Below are 27,883 nucleotides of genomic sequence, written 5' to 3' on the forward strand. Positions count from 1 at the left end.
TGACCAAAGCAACTCTTTATTTTCATCTGAAATTTTATTGCCAAACATCCAATTAAAAACTTGCCCCTGATATCCAGGCACTGTTGTACTGCCCTATCACAGACTCTTCTCACTACCCGGCAAAGAACCCAATGTCTTTAAAAATCTTACCCAAAGTTTCCTTATAAGCTTAGCACATACCATGTATATATACCAGGAGAACAGCTTAATAGAGAAACACCTGCTGCAGCCCTTAGTAAAACAATGACAATTTCATAAAAACAGAGTCTAAAAATTACAGAATGCGGAGTGTAGCTCATGATCACATTAACATTACATACACCCTAAGCTGCAGAGCAGAAGGAACACTTTGTATCTGGCTCATGTGACATGTGTAATAGAAACGCAAATGTACACAGTATGTATTACATCCCTTATGCTAAGATTCTGAGAACAAAGTAGCTCTGACGATACAGTCTTGTGCTTATCCTGCTCTAGAACAGATTCTATGAAACTAATCTACCTCGCTAGAATTGAATGGCTACAACAAGCTATGTTCATCTACGAAACTGAAACATAAGTTTCAATTAGCTCCTTAACGTTGTTTCAGGAAGAGCTCCTTTCTAGAGAGTTCTAAAGCCGATAAACAATACAAAATAGTATAAACTGTATGAGCTAAACAGTAGCAAAAACACTGTTGAATTTGTAAATCAAAAAAATATATATATAAAAATAGTAGCCTAAAATGGCAAATTTTCCAACACCCCTGTGAGTAAAAATGTTTAAATAGTGCTGTTACTCCAAAAATATATATTTTTTCCTATTTGCAACAGTTCATGAAGGCAAACAAACACCTGCAAACTGAGGTAGCAAAGCCAAATTCACAAACTTTGGATAAAGAAAAATAACTTTCCCATATTTCAACTTTAAATGAATTCTAATTGCTTTACACTTTTAAATTCACATTACTTTACAAAACTTAATTTAAAACACTGAAAATGCTTTTGTTAAAAAAACTACTTAGTTCCTGACAATTGTCTCACATTCAAAAACTGTACAGAAAAATCACAAGTCACTATATATTACATAAAAGTAATCTATGTATTTACACTTCCAAATGCACTTTTAAAGGCTGACATTGGGCCACTTCTGTGAACGGTCTCCCTTAAACAGGGAGTGATCTGCCACCAATTATTGGGCTGGCTTTTTGTTTGACCTGTGTACTAAACTTAAACACAGATGTACTTTAGGAAAAATCAAATGGCAAAAAGAAAAAAGAATTTTAAAAAATATAAAAATAAGACTTCAGATTTTTATGGACTAAAATTTTTCTATTAATCAAATTATACCATCTTTGTTTTCCCCTTATGTTAATTATTGTACTTTAATATGATAAAGACAACTACATTAAAAGATGTACTACTTGGCTCTATAGTCCTGACTCAAACAAACCCAGAGATCCTGTCAGTGCATGAGGTTAGTTCATTTGGACTGTCTCCTTGTTTCTGTGGAGTCTGCCCAGCGATGGCACCCGAGCACAGGTCAGTAGACGTAGGGGAATATGCGGTAGGGCACGCGCTGGCAGTACTTCTCCCAGGCCAGGCCGTACTTCCTCCTGCACTGGTGCTCATCACGGGCTTCTCGGTGGATGAGCAACACGGTGAAGTAGATGACATAGAAGTAAGGCAGGAGGTGGGTGAACCCTGGAGGGACAACAGCAGCTGAGTGATTTTTCTGATTTCTCTCAAATGCCCTAAGAACCAAAACATCTCAAATTACAAACAAAATGTTCCATCCAGTCTCAGAAAAACCATCTCAAAATGTTCCCGGTCACCTCAGCAGGCAGACAACAAGGGTGAGACACCAAGGAAACAGACCCAGAGCCGCCTAGCATTCCAACCAATGGCATATCCCAGTCCAGAGAAAGGAGTCAAGTTGGCACTGAGATGCTCACCACACGGGAGGGACCACGCCAGAGCCATGATGAGATCACCCAAGTAATTGGGATGGCGAACAAGGCCCCACCATCCAGAAACAAGCAGACTCTTTCCCGTGGACGTATGAATGGTTTTCAAATCTATATGAAAACAAAAACCTATTTTATGACTTCTGAAAGACAGAGGCATAAAAGCCTACACACAGTAAATATAAATCAACAAATTAGGTTAGTCCTTACGTGCAAGCTTTGGATCAGCAGGATTCTTGCGGAATGCGTTTTTCTGAGAGTTTGCACAACGGAAGATTATATATCCACAAACTGAAATTCAAAAATATTTTCCTGTTAATAATTTAGATGTAATCTAGCATCTAAACTCTCACTCATCATCCATCTTGAAAGCAAAACCTACACAGTCAAGGCCACAAAGTGTCTGAGATAGCCCACCTACAAAAAGGCAACAGAGACTAAAGATTCCCTGTCTGCTAGCTATGAGACCTGCAACCACAGCATAGTGCTTCCTCAGTAAAACACCAACTGAGTCAGAAAACAGTGTCTGCACTTCAGGGTGAAACCCCTCAACTTGGGAAACTTAAATTTCAAAAGGCCCTAACAAAGGCACTACTGTGATAAGGTCTGAATAACAAGAAATAACCAAATCTCCATTTCCGCTCTCTGTAAGAGACACACAGTTTTGAATAACTCAGTGTCACTGACATGAATAATCAAAGCAATGAAGAAACTAAATCTTCATTTTAACAACATGCTTGGATTTCCTCTTCCATGATAGATATTTATCAATGTCATACAAAAGTCTAGCTCTATTTGTTTTGAATGATTACTTACTTTAATGACAAAAATAAATAAACAAATAAGACCATCTGATCTGAAAAACTCTGGCAGCCGCCATGCTGGCTCTCGGACCTCCACCCCCATCATTTACATGTGCTGACTTGATCTCTCAGCTTGTCTCCCATCCTGTCTGAACTCACTGAGCCTCCAGGAAGTACAAGCTGACATTCCCCAGAGGACCGTCTCCCTCTCCTCCTCCTGCCGTGCAGGCCCTCAGCGCAGCACATGTGCACTATCTGGCACTGTTTCAGAAGTGAGAGGGAAAGTTCTATGAAGATCAATCTCATTTTTAAGATCTCTAGAAAATGCAGGCATTTGACAGAGAAAAGAAACTGTTCCTAAAGCAAATCAAGTTAAATATAAGTAAGATGTTCTCTGTTGAGGACTAGTGGAGAGGTAGCATGTATGTCTTCCTTCTCTTTGCAAACTTCTGAATTTTCTCAGTACTTATCCATCATAAATTATTTCAAACCTGTGATCAAGTAAGATGCCAAGTGACAGAGGACCCCACCCGGAAAAGAGCAGATGCTGAGATGTGCACTCACGTTTCAGAGCAATGATGACACAAGCCAATGGCCAGGACAAGTCATGGGGATGGTTGACCAGGTAAAAGGCCTGGAGGCTGTAGGAGAACGGAACCCACACTAAATCCCCAAAGGCCAGCATGAAGCCAAAGCCATCGTGGACGATGTCCATGGTAGTCAGCAGCGCTTCCTAAAATGACAGAAGAGAAGAAACACGAAACATCTTATGTGTAAAGGATACTAATTATGGCCAAGCATGCTAAGTGAAGTCACACTAGAATACTGACAGGCAGTCTATCGAAACACAAGTTCTATGTTCAATGAAAAAGTATGGGATTAGAGTCAGAGGTCACAAATCCAGACCCAAAAGCTCACACCCTAAATGTCAGAATATGTATGCATATCAGCTCTGGGCACACATGCTCCGATATGAGGGTCTCTGGAGACTGAAGATGATTGAGGAGCACAGGGAACAGGGTAGATAAAAACACAAGGACAAAAGCCAGAATGAAGGGGAGTTGTCAATAAGAGGGGAAGTGTTATCAAGCATGGGACCAATTTAGACCTAAATCAACCCTCGGGAGTACACAGGACAGACTCCTCTTCAGAACAGGTATATCCATGAGTGCATCCCCACTTCTCAAGAGGCAGATCTTTCACAGAAAATTTCCCATTGATTGCTAATTTGCAAACAGCTGCCAGGCGCTGAGGAAATTACACAGTGAAGATTTCCCTGTTTATAATCTGGTTGCAACACTAAGGACAGACAAGCCCCTGCTGATAGTGAATGGGGAGAAAGCGTAAAGCCGTGTAAGCATGAAGGCCCAAAGTTCAATCCCCAGAATCAACATTTTAGAAATGAGGTATATGCACTTATAATCCAGTACAATGCAGTCAAGAGACAGGATTCCTGGGGCTGGGGCAGTCTGCCAAGCCTACTTTCTGAGTTTCAGGCCAATGATGGACTTCATTTTAAAAGAGAGAGGCCAAGGAATGACCCTAAGGTTGTCCTTCACATAGTGTACATGCATACCCATGCAGAAGTACCTATGTGTATATCCACATACAAGTTCTGCCTTAAGGTGCCAATAGACATCAATGCTAAATGCTTAGAAAGTCATTCCCCAGTAGAGTTGCTGATACACCCACCAGTGTTCATGTGTGGACCCCTGAGCCACCTCATCAGCAGCAGCACAAGCCAGAGGCAAGCTGTACCACCCTAATTGTGAATATAAGCAGCTCATACTCTCCAGAGGAAAATTAAACCACTTAACAATTCTCAAAACTACTTGACTTCATGGCCTCCAAAAACTCAATTAACTATATGTTAATTAACATATATGCCTACATGTTGTATAGGCACAGAAGTGTACTCCTATAACCCAACTTGGCCTCCAAAAACTCAGCTCTTAAAATTAACTATATGTTAATTAACATATATGCCTATATGTTGTATAGGCACAGAAATGTACTCCTATAACCCAACTTGGGAGGCTGAGGCAGGAAGATCACAAGTTCAAGCCAGAACCTCAAAACATTAAAAAAAAAAAAACCCACCAATACAATCCAACAAATTACCTCATTCCAAAGGGCATCCACCACATACAAGAGCTGGAAACTGTTAACTAAGATCATTGCCAAGGACGGGGTACTACGCTTCTGTGCTTCCATTTCAGCCAAAAGCATCACCAAGTTAACAACCACCTGGAAAAAGAGACAAGAAGTCTCAAAGGCACGCCCAGGGACAAGGACAGCTAAGAAACCCAGTGCACACAGCCCATGACCATAACAGAGCAAGACACCTCAACCCTAAGGCATGGCTCTCCTATGCTACTCTTGCCAACACAGTGGAATGATGGTCTTAAGGATGACTCAATATCCTGCAAAACGGTGACATGGTCACGAGACTCAGGAACCAGTATTATACATGAGAGAAGACCAAGAAGAATGCAGCAATAGTAAACCACTAGTGAATCCCAATAAGGGTGACGGATCCCCTTAGTAACAATGGATCTCCTTCACTAGACTGTGATTGGGCGAGGTGTTAGTGCAGGAACCCAGCTAAAGCATACAGGGGATTCTTTGTTCTATTTCTGTAATTCTCTTTTAAGTCTGAAACAGGGTCAAAATAAGGCTTTACTGAAAAGGAAAGAGAAATGGTAATCTTTACATTACTCCATCTATACTAATTCAGGGATGTTTAATAATCCTTAACAAGATATCTTAAACCTGTAAAAAAATAAAAAATAATAATAATATATAAGAAAATATTTTGTATGGGTTGGAGAGATGGCTGAGTTCTTCAAGAGGTCCTGAATTCAATTTCCAAAAACTACATGGGGGCTCTCAACCATCTATGAGATCTGCTGACCTCTTCTGGCCTGTAGGTGTACACGCAGACAGAACATTGTAAATATAATAAATCTTTTAAAAAAATATTTTGTGTTAAGACAGAATTGTAGAAAATGATAAAATTTAAAATTGCCTCCATTTCCTTCTGAATACAAGATAAAGTCATACTACTGAAATTTTAAAAAACAGCACATACCCATCCAATCAATCCAGGGCGCAATTCACAAAAATATTTGAGATCAAAGGCACCAATTCGAGGATTTAATTCCCGGCCAATGAAGAAGTCATAGACAGCATTTCCTGGGAAGGGAAAAGCATTGACCTGAACGCTGTTTCGGCCCTAGTCTTCAACATCCAACCTGCTCCCTGAGGAGACTGTATAGATAGAAGGAAAGCCAGGGCAGCCTCACCTCCTCAGAGCTCACGTGACCAGACCCTCCCCCACCCCAAACTCTTAAAAAGGTTTTGTTTTGTTTTGTTTTTTTAAATATAAAATATGACGTTTTGGGTTTTTTCAAATAGGAATTTTTTTTCTTTTTCTTTTTTTTTTTTAAGACAAGGTCTCAATATGTAGCCCTGGCTAGCATCAAATCCTCCTGCCTCTGCATGTCAAGTGCTCAGAGTAAATGCATGTGTCACCACACCTAGTCCACAGGAAACTTTAAAAAGTTAAAAAAGTATGTTAGGCAACTTGCAGCCTGATTTTCTTTCTTTAAGGAATTTACTACTTGACAAAAATAGATAGATACATACATAGTACCGCTAAAGGTTTTTAGACATATAAAACATAGAAAATCACGAGAAAAAAAGGCATTTAAATTTTGCCTTCAACTGTTTTCTTCACTTGTCTAAGCATTTCCATAATTACACTAAGCCAATCATCTACTCAAGGGTAGCCATGGCTGCCAAGGCCCTGAACACCCATGCAACACATGGCGTGACTGCTCACCAGAACTGGCAGGGGCCAGCTCGTCCCTGGGGGCTTTCAAAGAGCGGGCATACAGATAACCACTCAGGACCACGGAGAAGGCAGTGGCAGCCACTGCGAACTGAAGGAAATGAGTGTGCAGGTAACACAGCTCTACGCCCCAGAACTGAGCCGCTCCCACGAGTGCAGACGTCAGGATAAAGGCATAGAGTCCTTAAAGAGAGAAGAGAGACGGTAGTTAGCATCATCCTGTGGCTCACACTGGGTGGTTTGGGTTTTTTTTTTTTTTTTTTTTTTGAGACAAGTCACACTAGGTTGCCAAAAATGGACTTGAACTCCTGGGCTCAAAAAGACCCCACACACACCTTAGCTTCCAAGGTACAAGGAGCCATCAGTCCAATGCAGTGATTTTCTATTAATTTACATCTTAATTTCATAAGTAAATCCCTTAAAGTGCAATCTTCAATGTAAATACCACAGCTCTTGTACTATCTTTCAAGAACGCTAACGTTCTTTTGCAGTAATGTTCTTTCGCACTATGAATCATTGTCTATCGTTAAAGGGAAGCTAAATGCAAGGGTACAGGAATTTACTGTTAAGCTGAAAAGAATCTCAAAATGCACTGCTAACCCAAAGTGTCCGAGTCCAAAGCCAAGTAACTAGCTCCCAAAAGAGACGGGCAAGAACGTTTTCAAGTTTAATGCCACTACCTAATAGCAGAATAATTTTAGTAGGTATAAAATTATAAATATTTGTTGGAATTTACTAGCTGGTAATGGTATAGAAAGATTTTAGTCATATTCTGCCACCTGGAAAATGGATATAAGCTAACCTACCACCTACCCTCATAGCAGAGGATACAACAGAACCCTGAGAAAACCAAGTGTGGTCACTCATACTTGCAATCCCAGGACCTGGCCAAACTAGACTACACTCTGATCATAGGCAGACAGCACACTGAACCCCCCCCACACACACACCAAGAGAATCCAGACAGTCTACCCAGCCTGGCCAGCAGGAGGAGCACACTTTTGCCTTTTGGCTAAAGAGGTGTTTCCAGATGAAGTCAATTAAACAGAAAAGTCATGGTCATTAAAGAGATTTCTCTCTCTCTTTTGTTTTTTTTGAGACAGGGTTTCTCTATGTAGCCTTGGTCATCCTTGACAGCTTTGTAGACCAGGCTGGCCTCAAACTGACAGCAATCCACCTGCCTCTGCCTCTGCCTCCAGAGTGCTCGGATTGAAGGTAGCACTACCATGTCCAACTTAAAGAAAAGACTTCTAAGCTTTGGTAAAGTAAGAGGATCACCAACAATTTGCTATCTAAACCCATGTCTTCCACATACCAAGTTTACTCAAAAGAGTAATTTTAACCCTCATAAAATTTATGAAGTTGACCACTCTATATTCACTCAACACTTCTTAGCAACTCCCTTAATAGTAAAATCCCATAAAAATAAATCAAGTAACATTAGAAGCAAATATAAACAGAGTAAGAAATTTTTACAGAAGAACCAAGGGCCCAGATGCAGTGCTTGGCCTCTAAGCAAACCACACCCTCAATGAAGAAAAGAGCAAACACAAAACTTGGCTCAGAAACACCCATTTTTGGAGAGATGGCTCAGCAGTTAAGAGCACTGACTGCTTTTCCAAAGGTCCTGAGTTCAATTCCCAGCAACCCCATGGTGGCTCACAACCATCTGTAATGAAATCTGAATACCTCTCCTGGTGTGCATGAAAACAAGAACACTCAAGGCTGGAGAGATGGCTCAGAGGTTTAAAGCACTAGCTATTCTTCTTCCAAAGGTCCTCATAACTATCTGTAATGGAATCCAATTCCCTGCTCTGGCATCCATGAAAACAGAGCACTCATATACATAAAATAAAATCATTAAAAAAAAAAAAGAAAAAAGAAAAACCCAAACCACCAAGAAAGAGCAAGAGATCTGAGAGCAAGAGTAACAACCCACTCTGACCAGATAGCACGGTAGCAGGCTGGCACAGACTGCAAGAGGCACATTAAAGATCCTGAGACAGAAAGATACACAGGTATATACTCACTTATAAGTGGATATTAGACATATAATATAGGATAAACACACTAAAATCTGTGCACCTAAAGAAGCTAAGCAAGAAGGAGGACCCTGGGTTAAGATGATAAACTCTCATTCAGAAAGGCAAACAGGATAGACACTGGAAGAAGGAGAAAACAGGGAACAGGACAGGAGCCTACCACAGAGAGCCTCTGAAACACTCTACCCAGCAGTGTATCAAAGCTGATGCTGATACTCATAGCCAAACTTTGGGCAGAGTGCAAGAAATCTTATGAAAGAAGGGGAAGATAGAAGACCTGGAGGGGACAGAAACTCCACAAGGAGTCCAAGGTCTTTTCTGAGACTGATACTCCAACCAAGGACCATGCATGGAGATAACCTAGAATCCCTGCACAGATGTAGCCATGGCAGCTCAGTTTCAAAGTGGGTTCCCCAGTAAGGAGAACAGGGGCTGGTTTTCTGATCCCGTGGAAGGAAGTGGGGGCAGCTTTGCCAGGCCACAGTGGAAGAAAATGCAACCAGTCCTGATGAGAGAGACTTGATAAGCTAGGGTCAGATGGAAGGGAAGTCCTCCCCTATCAGTGGACTGGGGGAGGGGCATGGGAGATGAGGGAGGGTGGGATTGAGAGGGGCTGAGGGAGGGGGCCACAGCTGGGATACAAAGTGAATAAACGGTGATAAATGACAGAAAAACGAGCTATCTAATCTACCTACCTACCTACCTATCCTATCCTATCCTATCTAATCTATCTAAGACATTCAGACCCATAATCATATTTGGATCCAGGCCTGCAACACATACACTCTTTCCTCCCCGTGCTGAATAGTGCAGTGAGCTGCATGGTCACAAAGGGGTCTATACTCGACAGTGCTGTGCTGCTAAGCCAGGACACTGGCAGGTCAGCTGCAGAAAATATATTTTCAACTTAAGATGGACTCATGAGAATGTAAGCATAGTCCTAAGTTGAGAAGCACCTGTCATAGAATTGTTAGAGAAAACCACTCTACTCTATGTAGTAAAATGGAAAAGCATTTACACTGGGCACTTTTTCAGTCTTCAGGAGGTAAAGATGGACTGAACCCCTAGCACAGAGATACACAGACCAGAGGGGGAACATCTGTCCACAGCTCTGAGCTGTTCCTCCCCACTCAATACACGTTTATCAGTGAGTGCCCACTATCTCCCTAGTGCCAACTGTGCAGTAAACACAAGCTAGCCCACAAACCTGCGTCCTCGCAGGAAAAGTCCCCTGAACAAAAGAGACACTGCTGTGGGAAGGCATAACTGTCCAACCAAACAAGGCAGGTGAGAATGGACCCAAAGCTTTTTCCTTGCCTTGCAGGAGAAGCACTGCGTTTCTACACCCTTCCTTGCAGCTTCCCCTTGATTAAGAATAATAATAACTAGAGCTTCACAGAGTAAAAATCATGGTAAGGATGCAGCTGTCAGGCAAATGGCTGAAAGAGTGGACACAAAATCAAGAGACAACCCAAAGGCCAGTCAGCTGAAGCCAAGCCAGCAAGGACAGAAGTGGTTCAGGTAGGAGTGACTGGGATGCCTACAAGGGGGCCTGAGCCACAGAGATGCTCAGTACAGTAAGAGCCTAGACAGGTGTGCACTATGAATTTTGAATGATGGTTAGTGCTAGTGAAAAAATGAAACATGCTGGACAGGTCACTCTCTGTGGTTAGAAGTGTGTGCTCAGCACTGGAGATGGCTCAGCAGCTAAGAGCATACACACACTGTTCTTTCAGAAGACCAAGGTTCCAGTCCCAGCTCCACAGGTGGTTGTCAGCCACTGTGTAATTACAGTTCCAGGACCTCCAACAGCTCCCTCTGCACATGTGCAAACATGGGCATGCACACACACATAAAGATAAATATTTTTAAAATATTTAACTGGAAAAAAAAAGAAGAAGAAAGGGCAGTGCCTACTCTTCTCAACCTAGGAACACAAGCTGGGTTCCCAGCATCCGTGCGGCTGCTGAAAATGATCGGTAACTCTAGTTCCAGGGGACCCAACACCTTCTGACTTCCATGGATACCGGGCATACATGTGCGTGAAAGCAGGCAGACAAACACTCATGCACACAAAATATTTTTTAAAAAAGAAAAAGGAAAAAGGAAATGAAACTAACCAGGCTAGCTGCACACACTTGTAATGCCAGTACTCAGGAGGCTGAAGCAAGAGGGCTAGCTTGTATTACAAAGTGAATTCCAGGCTAGCCTGCGTGACGTAAGGCCCCATCTCAAAGTAGAAGAAAAACAGAACTAGATACCAGAAGTACTATTTTTGTTTTACACGTGTTTTTCATACCAGCTACTGGAATAAGTTCATTTATCTGCAAGTTCTTCAGACTACTAAAAGATTATCTGCTGTTCAATATCCCAGTAATTAGCTCCAACAATTTAAAAACTGTAAGTTAGGTCATTGAGTATTTAAGAAAATCACCATTTAGTCTATACTTGAGTCTTCTTCCATCAACAAGAGGTGTTCCTTCTACAACCTTAAAAGAAAAAAAAATTATTACATTTTAATTTTAAAAAGCACATTATCATTTTTTGTTTTGTTTCTCGAGACAGAATTTCTCTGTGTAATAGCCCAGAACTCACTCTGTAGACGAGGCTAGCCTCAAACTCACAGAGCTCTGCTTGCCTCTGCCTCCCGAGCCCTGGGATTAAAGGCATGTGCCACCACGCTCACTCATCTTTGTTACATATTACACATATGTATGTAAGTATGTGACCTTCTCAAACTCTTGAGGTTCATTATACCCAAGAAGGTAAGTAAGAAGTACAGTAGCATTCCAGTAGTTGATGAAGCAACACCACTGTCGGGAATTTACCTTAACCATATGCAGCTAGTAATTTTTCGATGCACCAAGACTATGAAAAACCAACACTCAACCACCATTCCACGCACAGCACAAGATTTAGTGCTCCAGACTCTCCACTGGCACCGCCACTGACAAAACAGTCCTGTCTCACATTCGTAAGGTTCTTTTTAGAAAAAAAAAAAAAAAAAAAAGTATGAAAACTAGTATAAGACAACTTTGTGGCTGGCCATGGGTAGCACAGGCCTTTAATCCCAGCACTCAGAAGGCAGAGGTGGGCAAATCTCTGTGAGTTTGAGGCCAGCCTGGTTTACAGAGTGAGATCCAGGACAGGCAAAAAAAAAAAAAAAAAAAAAAAGAAAAGAAAGCAAGCAAGAAAGAAAGCCAGAAAACGTTAGAAATAAAATACCACACAGAGAAGTCAGCAAGACCCACAGTGTCTACAACACAAAGACCTTCCATGGTTAGAATAGTCATTCAAAATGGAAGCTATAAAGCTTCAAGTTAAATTTTATACTTTCAATATGGAATATATTTTATACACTACATATCACCAAAACCAGAAAAATTCATGACAGATTAGAACCAGAAAAACAATTAGCTTAATGTCCTTTTTCATAACTGTCCGTCGCCTGCACTGAGTCCTTCCTATCCCCTTATATTTAGTCTTTATTTAAAAAAAAAAAGAAAAGAAAAGAAAAAAAAAAGAAAAAAAAAACCTGCAGGAGAATGGATGGGGACTTAGAATATATGAAGTAAGGTCACACAAATTCAAAAAAAATAAAGCGCATGCTGTCTCTCATATGGGGCATCTAGCCAATAATGTCATTTACCATACGTGAATAGTTTCACCCGAGAGGAAAGGTTCCCTTCAATCCGACTGTGTGCCATCAACACCGTGTATGCACTGAGGCACTGACCTGCTTCCCTGTTTACACACACCGCTCTGCTAGGCGAGTGTTGCTCTCCAGCAAAGGACTATGAACATGCTTCCCAAGTGAGAACCGCCACGGCAAAGCCACTGCGACAGCACAGTGATGGCCCTGAGGGTGCGAATGCTGCCTGAGTAGATGGCAGCTGCCTATCCCCCTCAGCTGACACTCAAAAAGGTAGTCGCTCACTTTAAACCGCCCAATCTGGGGCGTCATCTGCCGGCACCTTTCCTTTGCTGTGGAAGGGGAACCCAGGGCAGAAAGGGAAAACCTGAGATCACAGGGTGGAGAAACCCTAAGCGATCCTTCTCAATTGCAGGTGTCTTGCTGGGCCTCAGTAACACAAGATAGATGTCTGACATTCTCTGTTGGTCTGTGGCCATCACTTTGCTGTGTGTGTGTATGCAAGTTTAACCACCGAAGTATAGACAAGCCTTATGATAAAGCCACCTGAACAGAGCCTGACAGCAAAGATGGACAGCCAGTTATGAGATCCCACAGCCCCACCCTAACAGAACTTCCAGCTGGCAAAGATATAGCCTCCTAAGAATAAGATCTGAAATAAATTATGTATTACTTAGGGCAGCTCATGTTCTTTGAACACATCTCTAAGGAAAAGCACACAACTGAAAGAAGGCTACACTCAGCAACAGGAGGGCTTTTAAAAGACAGTGAGTCTGAAAGGGCACTGTGTTAACAAATTTCTAAAGCTCAAAATTGGAAACAACCTTAATACACACACACACACACACACATACACACACATATATATATATAAAATCCACTGCGCTCAGAAGACAATGGTTTAAGATGCTGCACCTGAAGAGAAGGTAAGGGGCTGGCCTTTAGCTGCCTCTACCAAGAGTTAGGTTATTCTTTCCAATTTAAATTAGAAGGTGTGATAAAAACATACAATATCAATTGGACAAATGCAAGAATCACCCAGGAGCAAACCTGTAGGCACAGCTGTGAGGAAAGTTCTCAGTCAATTGGGTTGAGGTGTGAAGACCCACCCTAAATGTAAAAGCACAACATCATGGGCTGGGTTCCCAGACTGAAGAAAAAGAAGAGCTGAAACAATGGCTCAGTGATTAAGAACACAGGCTGTAGGGGCTGGAGAGATGCCTCAGAGGTTAAGGGCACTGGCTGTTCTTCCAGAGGTCCTGAGTTCAATTCCCAGTGACCACATGGTGTCTCATAACCATCTATAGTGAGAAGGATGCTGTATAAGTAATGTATCTTTTTTAAAAAAACACAGCAGCACAGGCTGCTCTTCCAGAAGACCCAGGCATGATCCCTAGCACGCACATGGTGTCTCACAACCAGCTCTAACTCCAGCCCCTAAGGGACCCAGCATCCTCTCCTGGCTTCTCAGAGTTCTGCACACACACAGTGCATAGATAGGGATGAGGCAAAACACCCATACGCACAAAATTATAAGAAGAAATTTAAAAAGAAAAAGGAAAAGGCAGGCAGAGCACCAGCGTTCGTTCCTGCTGCCTGCAGGGCGCAGACGTGGGTGACCGGCCACCTCCCTCCTGTCTCTACTAGGAATGCTACCCTCCAACCATGAGCCAAAGGGGGAAATTTTTTTTTTTTTTTTGCATTTGTCAGGTATTGAAAAAGCAGGGGGGAAAAAAAGTAAATACAGGAAGTTAGACAAGAAATCCAAATCTTATTTTTAAAGTTATGCTTAGTGAAGAGTGGTAAGACACAAAAAAGTTTTAGCATATGACTGACAGCTCCTAAGCTTGAAAGTGCTATAAATTTAAGCAATGGCAAAGAAGCCCAACAAGTTTCATAAAACCTCGCCTCTTCAGGAAAACCTTACCTGGATGGTAGGGTTTTAATCCAAGCACTGGGGAGGCAGAGGAAGGCAGATCTCTGTGAGTTCAAGTTCAACCCGGTCTACTTAGTGAGTTACAGGTCAGCCAAGGCTACAGTAAAGCAAGGACTATGTCTCAAAACAAAAAACACCACAAAAACCCAAACCAAACAACAAACTCCAAAACTTTACCTTCCCAACTGGCAGCAGGTAGAAGAGAGCCTGAAGCAAAAACCAGAGGAGGTAGAGCCCGCACACTCTGGTCTCCCACAGCTCATCCAAAGCCGGCAGAGGAGGCAGGGCGCTCAGCAGACTGGGGTCCTGCTGTCCGCACCGCAACAGCAGCAGCAGCAGGAAGGCGGGCAGGCCAAGCATGATGAGGAACGCACCTGCAAGCAACCAGTCCAGTCAAATGTAGGCTTCAGGCGTGTTCAGGTTTTGAAAAATGATATGAGTTTTTTATTTAATTGTTTGACTTTTCGGGCAAAAGTAGATCTGGCTAGCTGTCTGACACCATCTAGAATAACCATCAAGAACTCCTTATCGGGGGCTGAGGAGATGGCATAGTAGTTACACGCAGTTGCTCCCCAGAAGACCTGCATTCAGTTCCCAGCGCCCCCACGGTGGCTCACAGCCATCTGTAACTCCAGCTCCAGGGAAGCCACCGTCCTCTTCTGACCTCCTGGGCACCAGGCAAATATAACAGGCAAGAAAACATTCATACGTGTAAAATAAAATAAATCTTTAATAAAACAAAAACAAAAACTCTATCTCAGGCTGAGAAAGTGGCATCTGCCACAAAAGACTTATAACTGGAGCTCAAACCCCAGGATTTATACGTGGAAGAAGAGAACTGACTCCTGACCTCTACATGAACCCTATAGGGTTAGCTTGCTTACTCTCTCTCCCTCTCTCCCCCACAACAAAAAATAATAATAAAATTTAATAATTTTTAAACTTTTTCTCTACCTGTCACTTCCAATGGGCGCACAACCATGGGTAAATGATGAAAGTACAAATCCACCTCAGTGACCAAACTGAAACTTTCAATTTCAGTCACCAAAAAAGCAAGTGCTGAGACCCATGGTCAGTCTGGTCTTTTTGAGGAGAGGAAAACAAGATACTGTTACACAGCTTACATTACCTCTAACTACAATGTAGCCAAACTGTTCTCAAACCCTACAGAGCCTCCTTTCTCAGCCTCCCGGCCTGGACTGCAGGCCTGCCACACTACTCTCAATCTTAACAAGAGACCTTAGACCCGAAGTTTCTAACATCTAACACACGGTCACACAAGTGCACAGGTTTTGGGTGAGACTGGACACCACCTGTGACAGACCAACTACCAACGGGCTGTAACTCACAATAAGCAGAGCAGGTGAGCCAAGCAAGACTGGGAGCTGTTTGCTTGGGTCCTGAGCTTTCTCACACCGCACTCTTTGACTCCTGCTGCGAGGGCTCTCAGGCAGGCCCTGCCATCTCCACTCGTCACCAGAAGAACTCCCTGTCCCTACAGGACCACTACCCTTCCTGCACCCTGGGAGGAAAACTACCTTCAAAACTTCTTTGCAATTCATGCATAAGACCCAACAGACTGTTGAAGCTTTAAAGACAGCAATGTCAGCATTCTTCCTACAACTGTCCTGTTGTCCACTCGTTCCATCCATCCACCCACCCACCCACCCACCCATCCATCCATCCATCCATCCATCTCCCACGTGCCACCCCATTACTCCCCCACCGCAGCTCCCAGCTCAGGCCGTCACAGTAGTCCCCCTTCTCTGGAAAGTTCTTCCCTAGCCTCCTTACCTACTCATCCCTCCCCTGCTACAGGAAGACCTTTCCTGTGCACACGAGAGCTCCTCCCGAGGAGAGGTCTAAACCTACCAGGCACTCCTCCAAACTCCAGGTCCTTCCGCGGTGGAGTGCTCACTTGGAAGGTTTCCAAAGGTGCAGGTCCTCTGCTAACAAGGTCTTGTTCCTTGGACTCGGTTTCTTTGACTTTGACCTCCTCTCTTCTTGCACGAAGGCTGTACTGTGTAGCCATATAACTGCCTTCTGGTGGCAAAATGACGCTTTCCTAGTTAAAAAAAAAAAAAGTATGAAATATCTATCGTCTAGAAAACAAAGAAAAAGAGAGCAGCAGATTAAAGAGAGTGCTTCACTACCTTCGTGTTCTTCTGAGGTATGTCATTCCTCTCCATGTGCTCAGGCTCCCCATTGTATCTACTGACGCTGTTTCCATATGGCTTCTAAAGGGGATATGAGCAACGTATCAGAACTGGACTGACCAGATGATCACAAGGGTAACAAGCTACTACTGGAAACAAAGCAGAAACAAGCTAAAAACCAGGAGATAAAAGCAACTAGACCCGCCTGGTTTTCCAAGGTCGGCTCTTACAGCGCACTGTTTCAGTTCCTGGTAAGAAGTCCCACTCTGTAGCCAGCTAGCCTTAAATTCACTGTGTAGCTTGGGCTGGCCTCAAACTTGTGGCAATCCCCCAGCCTCACCCTGCTGACTGAGCTGGGATTACAGCTGTGCAACGCTATGTTTTGCAACAGAGTTCTACATCAACTTTCCCATATCTCAAACCCTCATACTAAATGTTTCAATGATTTCACTGTCAGATACTGTAACATTTCTATGAAAAGCGGGTAAGTAAAAAACTGGCACATTCATTAGCTAGAAAAAAATGAGGAAAAACATTCAGTGACCCCAACAACCAACAATGGGAAGAGTGGGTATCTGAATTTCATGCTACCTGATGTTTACCCTTAATTTTTTCCTCCCTACATGTCCCTCCTGACTCATCCTCAGTTTCTTTCGGAAAAGAATGGTTTCACAGGCAAGGGCTTGTTAAGGCAACGGTTGCAAGAGTGCCTTGCTTCCTCTGTAAAGATGGACAACAAACTAACGCACTACTGAGCCAAGAGGAAAACAAATATCCAAGCCTACTCCTCAAAAGAGCAGCCGACAGATGACAGCATTCACACAGCAGTGGGCTCCAGCTTTACGTCTTACTGAGCAACAGACCCTCACCATACACCTGAGTCTAGCAGGAGCCACTGGTCAGGAAATGGATGACACACCTAAAAGCCACGTGCAGCATCTCAGGTTTTGCATAATCTCTACTAACCACAGATAAACACGGCAACAAGCCAGTCAGCCAACTCTAAGTCATGCTGACTAACTGCCAATGCTTTCCAATACGTGAACAGATCTGTGATGACAAAGCACGTAACGCTATGAGGTAAAGTGCTAAGATCACAACCAGGTGTGGAAGAAGCAATCAAACACGACGTCCAAAGCTGAGGCAGCCTGGACGTGAGCTTGCACACACACCATGCAGTAGGCTAGTCCTCTACTGGGGAAGGATAAAGACAATCTGTAGCGCTCGTGACAACAGAAGAGCAGTGTAAAAATGCAAGCTATAACAGAAAGCAGTGTGCAGCAGCTGCTCCTTACCAGGTCACTGGTAGAAAGCCACTCAAAGAAACAACAAGTCCATTGTATTGGGCAAAACACAAAGTCAGAAAAGTGGAGGTGACATCTTTGACAATGGCGGGTGAGGGAGCAGTTTATAATCCTCGGAATGAAAATCAAACATCCAGTCTTGACGCTGGCATCAACACTCTCACCCTATCTAGCAATACATATTACAGGCCTCTGTTCTGCACCATCCATCTGAACTAGCAGTCCAATTTCATGAGAACTAAGCCTAAGGAGAAAACCAGATGTTGCAAAAAAGGAAGTGTTTAGAACAGTGAAGACTGCCAGGCACAGTTGGGCATGCCTGTAATCAGGGAGCCAAGATGGATCTCTGAGAGTTCAAGGCCAGCCTAGCCTACAAAGCAAGTCCAGGACAGCCAAGGTTACACAGAGAAACCCTGTCTCGAAAAACCAAAAAAAAAAAAAAAAAAAAAAAAAAAGAATAGTGAAGATTTGGGGAAAAACCCACTAGGTTGTATCATAGAACTAACAATACCATCTATATAATTTATGATATTTACTAAGTAACAACAAAAAAGAAAAATAGTCATGGCAAGTTAAACATTTTAAAGTTTAAGAGTACACATATATACGGTCTGGTTTTTAAGATATTAAGTCTGTATGCCTTGTCTCCAGAAGAGAGAACACTAAATGAGTGGACTACAAAAGCGTTCTTTTTAAACGTTTTGCTATAGCATCCAAAAGAGGCTCGCAACCTGTGGGTCACAGCACTTTTGGCAAACCTCTACCTCCAGAAATACATTACAATTCATAAGAGTAGAAAAATTACAGTTATGAAGCAGTAACAAAAATAATTTTATAGTTGGAGTCACCTCAACACAAGGAACTGTATTAAAGGGTTCTATATTAAACAGTGGCTGAGAACCACTGGTCTAAAATATTCATTCACCAAGTGTGGTAGCTCACCCTATGATCTCAGCACTGAACAAACTAAGGCAGGAGGATTGCATCAAGTTCATGGCCAGCCCAGGCTACCCTGTCTTTAGAAGTAATAATAATATAAAATCCTCATTGGCTAGGTCTCCAGGCTCCACACACTTTACATGCACCATGAAAGTCATTCCACTGAAAACGCCAATTTTCAACAGTGAAAATGATCAGCATAAGGATGCCAAGCAGAAGAGCTAGAATGCCTCACGCAGTAGTCATCATTTCATGGCCTACAAGCTATGTCTGTGTCAACATTCTCTAAATACTAACAGCACTCCCACTAACCTTATCTGAAGCTGCTAGGGTAGCTCATTGGGTCGAAATGAGCCTTCAAGCTCAATGATCTGAGTTCAACCCCACAAACTGTATGGGTGGAAGGAGAGAACTGACTCCACAAAACCGTCCTCTAACCTCCACATGTGCCCACACATCATACATACGTACACAGACACTGAAAATAAAAAAGAACGTTTTCTTCAATATTCAAATGACCTAGACTTTCTTTGACACACACTTGCTAACAAAAGTGCAAATGATCTGAATAAACAATTCTATACAGGAGAAACCAGTGCAGCTGACAGATGGAACAAGTACCAGTACAAGTGGAGTCAATTTAACTTGAAGAATTTCCCTCCTCATTTCCTTTTCCTTAATGTCAGGCTGGTGGGAAGCAGAGGCAGATCTTCTGGAACCTTTTGGTGCCCTGCCAGGAGATCGGGAGCGTGACCTTGAGCGGCTGCCACGGCGTCTTGAAGGAGAGCTGGAAGTTGAGCCACTTTTCCTTTGCTTAAAGGATTTTAAAGGCTAGAAAGGGAGAAGACAACAGAGATTTTCAGAACACTAATGGCTAAGCTGGAGGAGGTTAGTAAGGGCCACAACCTGCTGCCGTCCATTCTAAGCATCACAGGGTCTGAGAACTGATCACACAGGATCAATGGGAAATGCTACAAGGATCCCGGCTCTTAGAAAAGAAACAGTACTTTCTCTGCTCTGCTGGCCTGCAAGGTATGTCCCTGGAATCAGTGTGTACCCCACTCACTATACAGATTCCCAGCAACATAAGAAAGGCCTATAACTGATACTAAAACTGACATGGTGAGACAAAAAACTGGCATGCAGCGGCCATGGTGTGCACGCCTTTAATCCCAGTCAGAAGCAGGCAGATCTTTGTGAGTTCAAGGCCAGCCTGCTCTACAAAGGAAGTCTAAGAAAATTAGCATGCAACCAATTTTTCAAAAAGTAAGCAGCCCTAGAGTTACTCTGAAAGCACTCATTCTTAAAAGAAACAAAACAAAACAAAAACAAAAACAAAAAACAAACCAAAACAAAACACAATTAAATTCTTTGCCTCAGCTATACTCTGCCCTAATCCATAGCAAATCACTCCTTCCCTGTTTCTAAGGATATAGACCTGAGCCAGGCAAACCCTTGGCCATCTGACCAGGTGCTGTTTTGTTTGAGGCCCTCAGCTCACGATGGCATTCCTAAATGACTGTTAACAGCATCAAAAGACAAGTCATATTCCACTTCACCTGGAGCTGAGCCTAAGCTACAGAAACCCCACAAGCCACGAAGCCTAAAACACTTGTATGGTGTGCCATCCAGAGCACTATTAGTTACTGATGTGTCCCAAGATCCCAAACCGAAAAGTTCTGAGCAGACGTTTGCAGAGCCTTCAGACTAAGTAATTTTATGCCAAGAGAATCTAACAAAACTCTGCAGCTTTAAGTGGTGGTGCACACCTTTGAGCCCAGCATTTAGGGAGGCAGAGGCAGAGGCAGGCAGACCACTGTGAGTTCGAGGCCAGCCTGGTCTATAAAGCAGGACAGCCAAGGCTACACAGAGAAACCCTGCTTTAAAACAAAAAGATAACTTTTTTCCTAAAAATTAATTTTATGCATTTATGTAATTTATGTAAGTATTTGTATACCTTAGGTCAGTATTTTAAAAATCCAGGCCCTCAACAGATAGGCTGGGAGGAGGAAGTTGTGAGCTGGCCTCAAACCTAGTAAATGTCATTCTGATTACATCACAAGTGGAGAGGAAGAAACTCAAGCACTGCCAGGTAGCAGTAGCAGTAGCAACACATGCCTTTAATCCTGGCACTAGGGAGGCAGAGGCAGGCTGATCTGAGTTCAAAGCCACCCTGGTCTACAGAATGAGTACTAGGGCTAAATAGAGAAACCCTGTCCTAAAAAAAAAAGAAAAAAAGAGAAGAAAAAGAGAAATAACCTCAAGCCTATTAACAAATCCCCAAGTTGGCCTCCTGTTGACCCTCTGCTGTCCCCAGCCACCTACCTCTCTGCTCTCTGACTGCGTCTGCGTCCTCCACAGGCCTTTGCTATGCTGCCCTCCCTACACTTTCCCATTTGTCCTAGCAGCAAACTCAGGGAAAAAAAAAATTGCAAAAACCCAGGGTCCTTTCCTACCTTGTCCAACGGCACCCACAGCAAACACACCACAGGGTAACCAGATCCATTGATGTGAGCTTTTGGGAGCTGCACCCATTCGACATTTTCACATTCCCAGAGCCAAGAACATCATGAGCCCCAGAACCCCAAAGCAGGCGTCCGCCGTGTGCTTCTGGTCCCTCCCACTTGCTGCATCCTAAGGTACACTCACCTTGATATCACTCTCCTTCAGCTCCAGCTCAGTGCCGTCTTTGTACTTTACAGTGTAGAGCTGGGATTTGCTGTCATGGCTCAGAATTTCTACTTCATAATAAAGGGAGCTCCCAGGCCATCGACCTCTGACCACTTCACCCTCGGCAAACTTCCTACTTGGCATTTTCTAAAGTTAGTCTGAACAATTTTAAAGAAAAAATTCAGTCAGTATTATTATTATTATTTTTTGGACTAGGTTGTTCAGTAAAACACAACTTTCTTGATCTGTTAACTGGTTATGATTTCAGGGCCAGGAAGCCTCCAATGAAGGAGTGCACGACTGCCCATTTTACAGATGACAAAACTTGAGCCTAAAGTTAACACTCTGTTAAGGCTCAGAAACAGTATCTGGGCTTCGTTTTATTTCACTTGGAGTCGTCTGTAGATGACTTAGCAGCGGGAAGCATGGAGGTGGTGCTGAGGACCAGCTTCAACTTCAAATCCGCAGCGAACTGCTACCCGCCCACAGGAACCAAAACCAGGGCACCACTGAAGAACACATTTTTACCTGTAGATCGGCATATCGTCTTTCAAAAGCTTTAAAATGCATTTAGTTGTATTTTTAACAAGCTACCTTACTGAGAAATAATAAAACTATGAGACAAATTGGGAAAATAAAAAACATAGTTAACATTACTATAACCTACCAAGAGGAAGGATAGTGACATATTTGAGGCTTACTTCATAAAGTTTACATTCTCAAGAGTCAAATCCCAAGGGCTTACCAAGTAACTGCCAACCACCCACCTCAGCCGACATACAGCTGGCCTTCATCCAAGGTCATCTCTCAAGCCCACAGTTGACACCTCCAACTGTAGCATTCTCTGCCACTGCTCTAAACATGGCCCATGAAACCTTATACACGCTTAAGGAAACCATACTCGTCAAGAGTTGCCATTTCGGCGGGGCAGTATCAGATGACGGCTGTGCTGCTAGCTCTCTTTCCCCCGACGAGAGCTGACTCACACGATAAAGCTTGTGCCCCTGGCCAGTGCCCTGATGTCAGCGATAAGCAAGCAGCAGACAGACAAACTCTTCAGCTAAAGATGTGACCTGCTAAGCAAGTCTCCATACACCAAGCACATAAAGGAACACTCCTCACACACTCCTGCCAAGAGCTGGTTATGCAACCCAATAGCAATACTTAGGACTCCTGCAAATTGTGGAATTAAGGAGAAAGCTACATTACCTACCCCTCCCAAAAAAGTCTTTCTAAATACATTTCTTCCCTGTTAATGGACGGGGGGGGGGGGGCTTCAGAAGCTTCAGACAGCAGATGAAAGAAAATGCAGGTGCTTATCTCGTGATTAAAGGTACATTATAGAGCCTGCCTCAGTCTCCCTAACTTGTGAGATAGCATCTCTGAGGTAATGAATATGTTTGGACTTGGAAAAGGGAAAAGAGCCTATAAGTTTTAGGAATGAAGCTAGACTGGCAGAACAGTACCTGAGGGGCCTTCGGGAAGCAGAAGGGTAAAGGCCCACTTCTGCACAAGGAAGGAAGGTGACCACAGCAAGCTTGGTCGATTTCGACACTTAGTTCCAAGCCTCCCTGGACAAAGAGGAAGGAAATGTGCTGGGTTTCCTTCTCTGGCACCGCTCTTCCTTCTCTGGCACCCCTCTTCCTTCCTCCGCCCCAATCCAACCTCTTACTAGCACTCTCCTACCCTGGTTATCCGAAGTTTGAAAAAGGCCACAATGTTTTTCTATACGAAGATGCCAGCCGCCACAGTCTCAAGCAACACTTCAGAAACCTCAAATAAGAGCTACTTCAGGCCTTGGGGTCCACCTGCATCTCCAAAAAGCCCTTCAAGAGACTCATTCTGGACACTTTAAAGCATTCATTCATTGTCATTTCTCTCATCCAAGTACTATCTACGCCCAATCGTGCTTAGCTTCTGAGACCAGATGAAATTCGGAAGATGAGGTTAATATGGCCCTGGACTCATTGTTTTTTCTCTATTGCATCTCTAAGACACCATTGTAACTACATCTGTGCAACAAAAAGAACACAAGTCATTATCAAAAAACTTCTATTATACTTTGGGATACATGAATTAAGGCACACATTAGTTATTTGAGCCTTAATTTTCCAAAAATTGCCTAAAATGTGCAAGACCTTGAAATTTGATCCCCAGAAAAAGGATGAGGTTCTTTTCCCTAAGAACTGAGACTTGGGGCTGGAGAGACGGGTGTGAGTTTAAGAGCACTGGCTGCTCTTCCAGAGGTCCTGAGTTCTATTACCGGCTCACAACCATAAATAATGAGATCTGGTGCCCTCTGCTGGCCTGCAGGCATACACGCAGACAGAACACAATATACATAATATCTTTTTTTGTGGCTTTATTTTTTTTATTTTTACTATTAGTTACATTTTATTAACTCTGTATCCCAGCTGTATCCCGCTCCCTCCTTTCCCTCCCGATCCCACCCTCCCCATAAATCTTGAAGAGAAAAAAAAAAACAAAAAACAAAAAACTGAGACTTGGCTGGGAGTGGGTGGCTTTAGTCCCGGCATCTGGTGTCGAGAGAGAGAGAGAGAGAGAGAGAGAGAGAGAGAGAGAGAGAGAGAGACAGACAGACAGACAGACAGAGACAGAGACAGAGACAGAGACAGAGACAGAGAGGCAGCTCTCTGTAAGCTGCAGGTCCACCTGGGGGTCTACACAGTGTGTTCCAAGTCGGCCAGGAATACCCAGAGATCCTGTCTCAGAAAACAAAAACAACCGAAGAAAATGAACTGAGACGTGACGGGGCTCCTTTACACGGCACGTGGAGAACCACCTGGCCTCAGGGGACAGTAAAGGACCAGGTGGGTAATATGATGTGCACGTCACTTTGCACAAGGTCCATGCACAGCGAGTGGAAGCCATGTAACAGCATCCCAGGATATTGCTCGACAGGAAACAATCATGCCGGCCGAGACAAGACAGGGGGCTCCAGACACTTTTTGTGTGCATATGCACAAAAGCAACAAGTCAAGATACGCAGACGGGCTTCTCTTAAAGGCGTGTTTCAGCCAAGGATGGTTGCAAAGAAAAGTTGTTTAGTAAACACGGCACCCTCAAACCCTACCCGGCAGAAATGCAAGGATCCCCCGACGTTTTTCTGTTAAGCCTGATTCTTGCCAACTTGGGCGGCATTTGGCACTGGACGACTCCTCGCCCGTTATCGATCTTTCTACTTCACAAACATCGCAAAAATCTTGAATTGATCCTCCACTTTCCCAAACTCAATGTAACGCAGTAGGAAAAGCTCAAACGATGCCTGACAGTTGCCGTTTAACACCAGAGCCTGTACCGGCCAGCTGGGAAAGTGCAAAGAGGAACCCGCTCGCAGGGTCTGGGCCCCGGCAGAGCCATGCAAGGGAGCCTGGCCCTACAGGCGGAGCGGCCTTAACACCCAAAGGCACACTGACCGGCACGGTCCTCTCGCCCGCGCCCCCTTCCCCGGGCCACACTGACAAGTGGACATCGCCCTCTCGCGATCAGGTCCCCCATCCTGCGCCTCCCCGTCGCCCCATCTCCCCCCTCGGGGCAGCTGCCAGTCCGCAGCCCCTGATCCGCTCGCCCACGTGCAGCGGCCCTCGCACCGCAGGTGACCACCCGCGGGCAAGCCCGCCGCCGCCGCCGCCGCCGCCGCCGAAGCGCCCCGGAGCCGGCCCGTCCACCGCCGAGCGCGCGCCCAGCGGCCCCCGGAGCCGCAGGAGGCGCGAGGCCGGCTGTCACTCCGCGGAAGCCCTCACGAGGCCCGGGAAGGCCGGCCCGGGCTTCGGCGGCGGTTAGCTCCTCCCCCCGGAGGCCGCCGGACCTCGGAGCGCCCGGGCGAGCACGGCCCCGGCCGGCCGGGGCTCCCCGGGGCGCGCGTCCGCCGAGGCCGGGGAGGGAGTCCGCGACCCGAAACCCGCCGCCCCGCGGGGCCCGCCCGCCCCCCGCGCCGCCGCTCACCTGGCCTCGCTCCGGCGGGAACTCCAGCCACCCACCGCGGGACGGTCAGCCGAGCACACAGCCCCCCGGCCGTTCCGCGCGCGACGCCGCCGGCCGCGCTCGCGCGCCCCCGAGGTCCCGCCCCCAGCGCGGCTCCCCCGAGCTTCCCATTGGTCCCCCGACCTTTTGAATCATCGCCGGCGCCGGCGATTGGTCGGAACGCCGTGGCGCGTCCGGCGTCCCCACCTGGTTTATCTCGGCTGCCCAGGCTCCCCGGCCGAGCTCTGGCCCGCGCCCTCGCGCGGACTGCCCCACCGGGGCCCGCGGTCTGCGAAGGGGACCGAGTCCGCACCAGACGCCCCGCCGAAGCGTCCGGTGCCGTCACGCCGAGCCCGATCCGCGTGTAACCCCGGGACCGCGCCCTCCGCTCGGGTGCCGCGTCCTGCCTGGACCCGACCCCAGCAGGCCCAGGCCGGAGTCCCAAACTTCGGCGCCCTCCTCCCCCTCCCCCCGCTGTTGTCACTGGTTGGTTGTCTCTTTCCTTCCTCTCGGGTTGATTGTTCAAAGCAGTTCGTTGAAGCCTCCTACTTCGCAGTGCTGTTGTTAAAGGAATTTCCAACACGCCTAATTAAGTACAGCAGAGTGGATCCCTGCGTCGGAACCGCTGTGGGTTCAGATGCGAGGCTGAAAAGGCCTCTTCATGGGCAGCCTGGCTCGGGGTGCACAGGGCTGTTATCTCTGTTACAGACAAGCGGGTGCAAGTCGCTTCCTCGCGTGAATTGTCGGCATTGCCTCAGGGTTTGCCCGGGGAAGAAATCCGAACCACAGATGTGGGGTTCACTTCTCCCCAGACGAAATGAGCCAACTTAAGTATAAAAGCAGATTCACCAGTCCCAAGGAAGGAGGCCAGGGAAGTCACCACACACACGGGGAGACAGACTGGGGAGGGGGCCAGGCGGGCACCAAGATTTCTGGATTATAAATTTAGGAGCCTCTGGGGGAAGGGGAAGCCCAGCATTCCAGACTGAGGGATGCTGGGAAAACCTGGGGGCCAGGTCCGAGTTGATATGTTAAATAGGCACCTCAGCAGCTTGTCCCAAGTCTAAGTCCCAACGTCCAGACTTTCGTTGATAAATGAATAAAAAGGAGCGACATACATAATCGTCTGTGACTACGTCCTGCTGACGTAGAGGCGTCACTATTAGGGGGAGGGGGCCAAAGAGCTGGAATGTTGGCGGGGCTGGAGAAGAGCAGGCTGTTTTACTTGCTGTCCAGGTTGTGGGACCACCTGTGGCTAGGTGCTTCTGCAGCTGGACTGGATGCAGATTTTGAAGAAACCCCTGGGCCTGGCAGGACACTGGAACAGAGGCAAGTTAAGGGAGTTTAGGGAGAAATTTTTTTTTCTTGGTTGTACAATTGAAACTTTTAGGCCCATGAGCTTGGTAGTCGGTAGGGGAGAGGGGGTTTGTTCCAGGACCAGGGAAAGGAGAACAGACCGCACTCTCAGGAATAAACAGGTGGGGAGGGAAACAAGATGTTGATTGACAGTACTTTTCTGGAGCCCATTTTTGGTCTGTGAGAGATGGAGTCGAGTGGGTGCCCGGGTTCCCTGAAGCGTGCAAGACTCTTTTTCAGTTTACAAAAGAGATAAATTTAGACATGTTAGTAATCTGTACTGAAATCTACATTGTAGAAGGAACAGTAGATTCTCACCTCTGTGTCATAGTAGAAGCTAGGGAAACAATTTAAAACCTTGAGCGTGTGACTGTGACAGTGGGCCTATAGTGGGCTGTTTTATCAGAGTTAGACACCTTGATGTACAAAAAAAATACCTTGCTGACAGCCAAATTTTGAAATTAGTTTTAAAGACATTACACTACTATTAGAACTTGGTTTTGCCTTCTGAAAATTATGCTGATGATCTTTGCTGTCACTTTTTAAAAGGGCACTTTATTTTAATATTACAAAAGCAACTAAATTACTGCAAATTGTTAAGGATAATTAAGAAATGCAACTTGGTAGCCAGCACCTTAGAAATTATCATATCTTTAATGGGTTAAGAAATATATTTGAAGTCATGCAAAGAACTGATGCAATTAATTACAGGAATAAGCCTTACTACTCCCCTGTCATATGCTTGCAAGGTACAGTTTAAAGCAAATAACTAAAAACAGACAGAGATTAACTCAGACATGCTTGGTAAGTACTGGTCCTCAAGCCTGTCAGAAACCTACTGAATATTGCATTTAATAATTATTTATTTTTATTTTATGTACATTGGTATTTTGACCTCATGTATGTCTGTGTGAGGGTGTTAGATCCCCTGTGGGTGTAGAGGGGTGGTGTTAAAGATAAATACTATTCCTAACACCAAAGACCTTCTTCATTCTTTATGTTTTTACCCAGAGCCAAGATTTCCTTGGGTTTCCTCTACAGCTCGTTTCCTGTATAAGCATTTTCACTTACAAAATAAAAGACTAGAGGGGAAAACCGTATTGTAAACACTGGTTTATAGGGTTTCTTCAAAAGAAAAGGTAAACCATGCTTGATGGTGCACACCTGTAATCCCAGCACGCTGAAGGCAGAGGCAAGTAGATCTCTGTGAGTTCGAGACCAGCCTGTTATACATAGTGATTCC

General features: G+C 44.8%; 1 protein-coding gene across 1 annotated transcript; it reads right to left on the reverse strand.

Annotated features, from left to right (window-relative positions):
* On the reverse strand, window positions 1–25,399 carry Lbr (lamin B receptor). The gene is made up of 14 exons (XM_021633647.2): window positions 25,267–25,399; window positions 21,280–21,458; window positions 19,252–19,461; window positions 16,385–16,468; window positions 16,104–16,296; window positions 14,409–14,605; window positions 11,078–11,132; window positions 6,593–6,784; window positions 5,840–5,943; window positions 4,870–4,995; window positions 3,313–3,481; window positions 2,156–2,236; window positions 1,934–2,056; window positions 1–1,682 (listed from the first exon to the last, which is right to left on the reverse strand). The coding sequence occupies exons 2-14, from the start codon at window positions 21,442–21,444 to the stop codon at window positions 1,522–1,524; spliced, it is 1,860 nt and encodes a 619-aa protein (XP_021489322.1). The 5' UTR covers window positions 21,445–21,458; window positions 25,267–25,399; the 3' UTR covers window positions 1–1,521.
* Between the last annotated feature and the right edge of the window lie 2,484 nt (window positions 25,400–27,883).

Source organism: Meriones unguiculatus, chromosome 11, assembly GCF_030254825.1.
Source record: "Meriones unguiculatus strain TT.TT164.6M chromosome 11, Bangor_MerUng_6.1, whole genome shotgun sequence".
Taxonomy (NCBI): Eukaryota; Metazoa; Chordata; class Mammalia; order Rodentia; family Muridae; genus Meriones; species Meriones unguiculatus.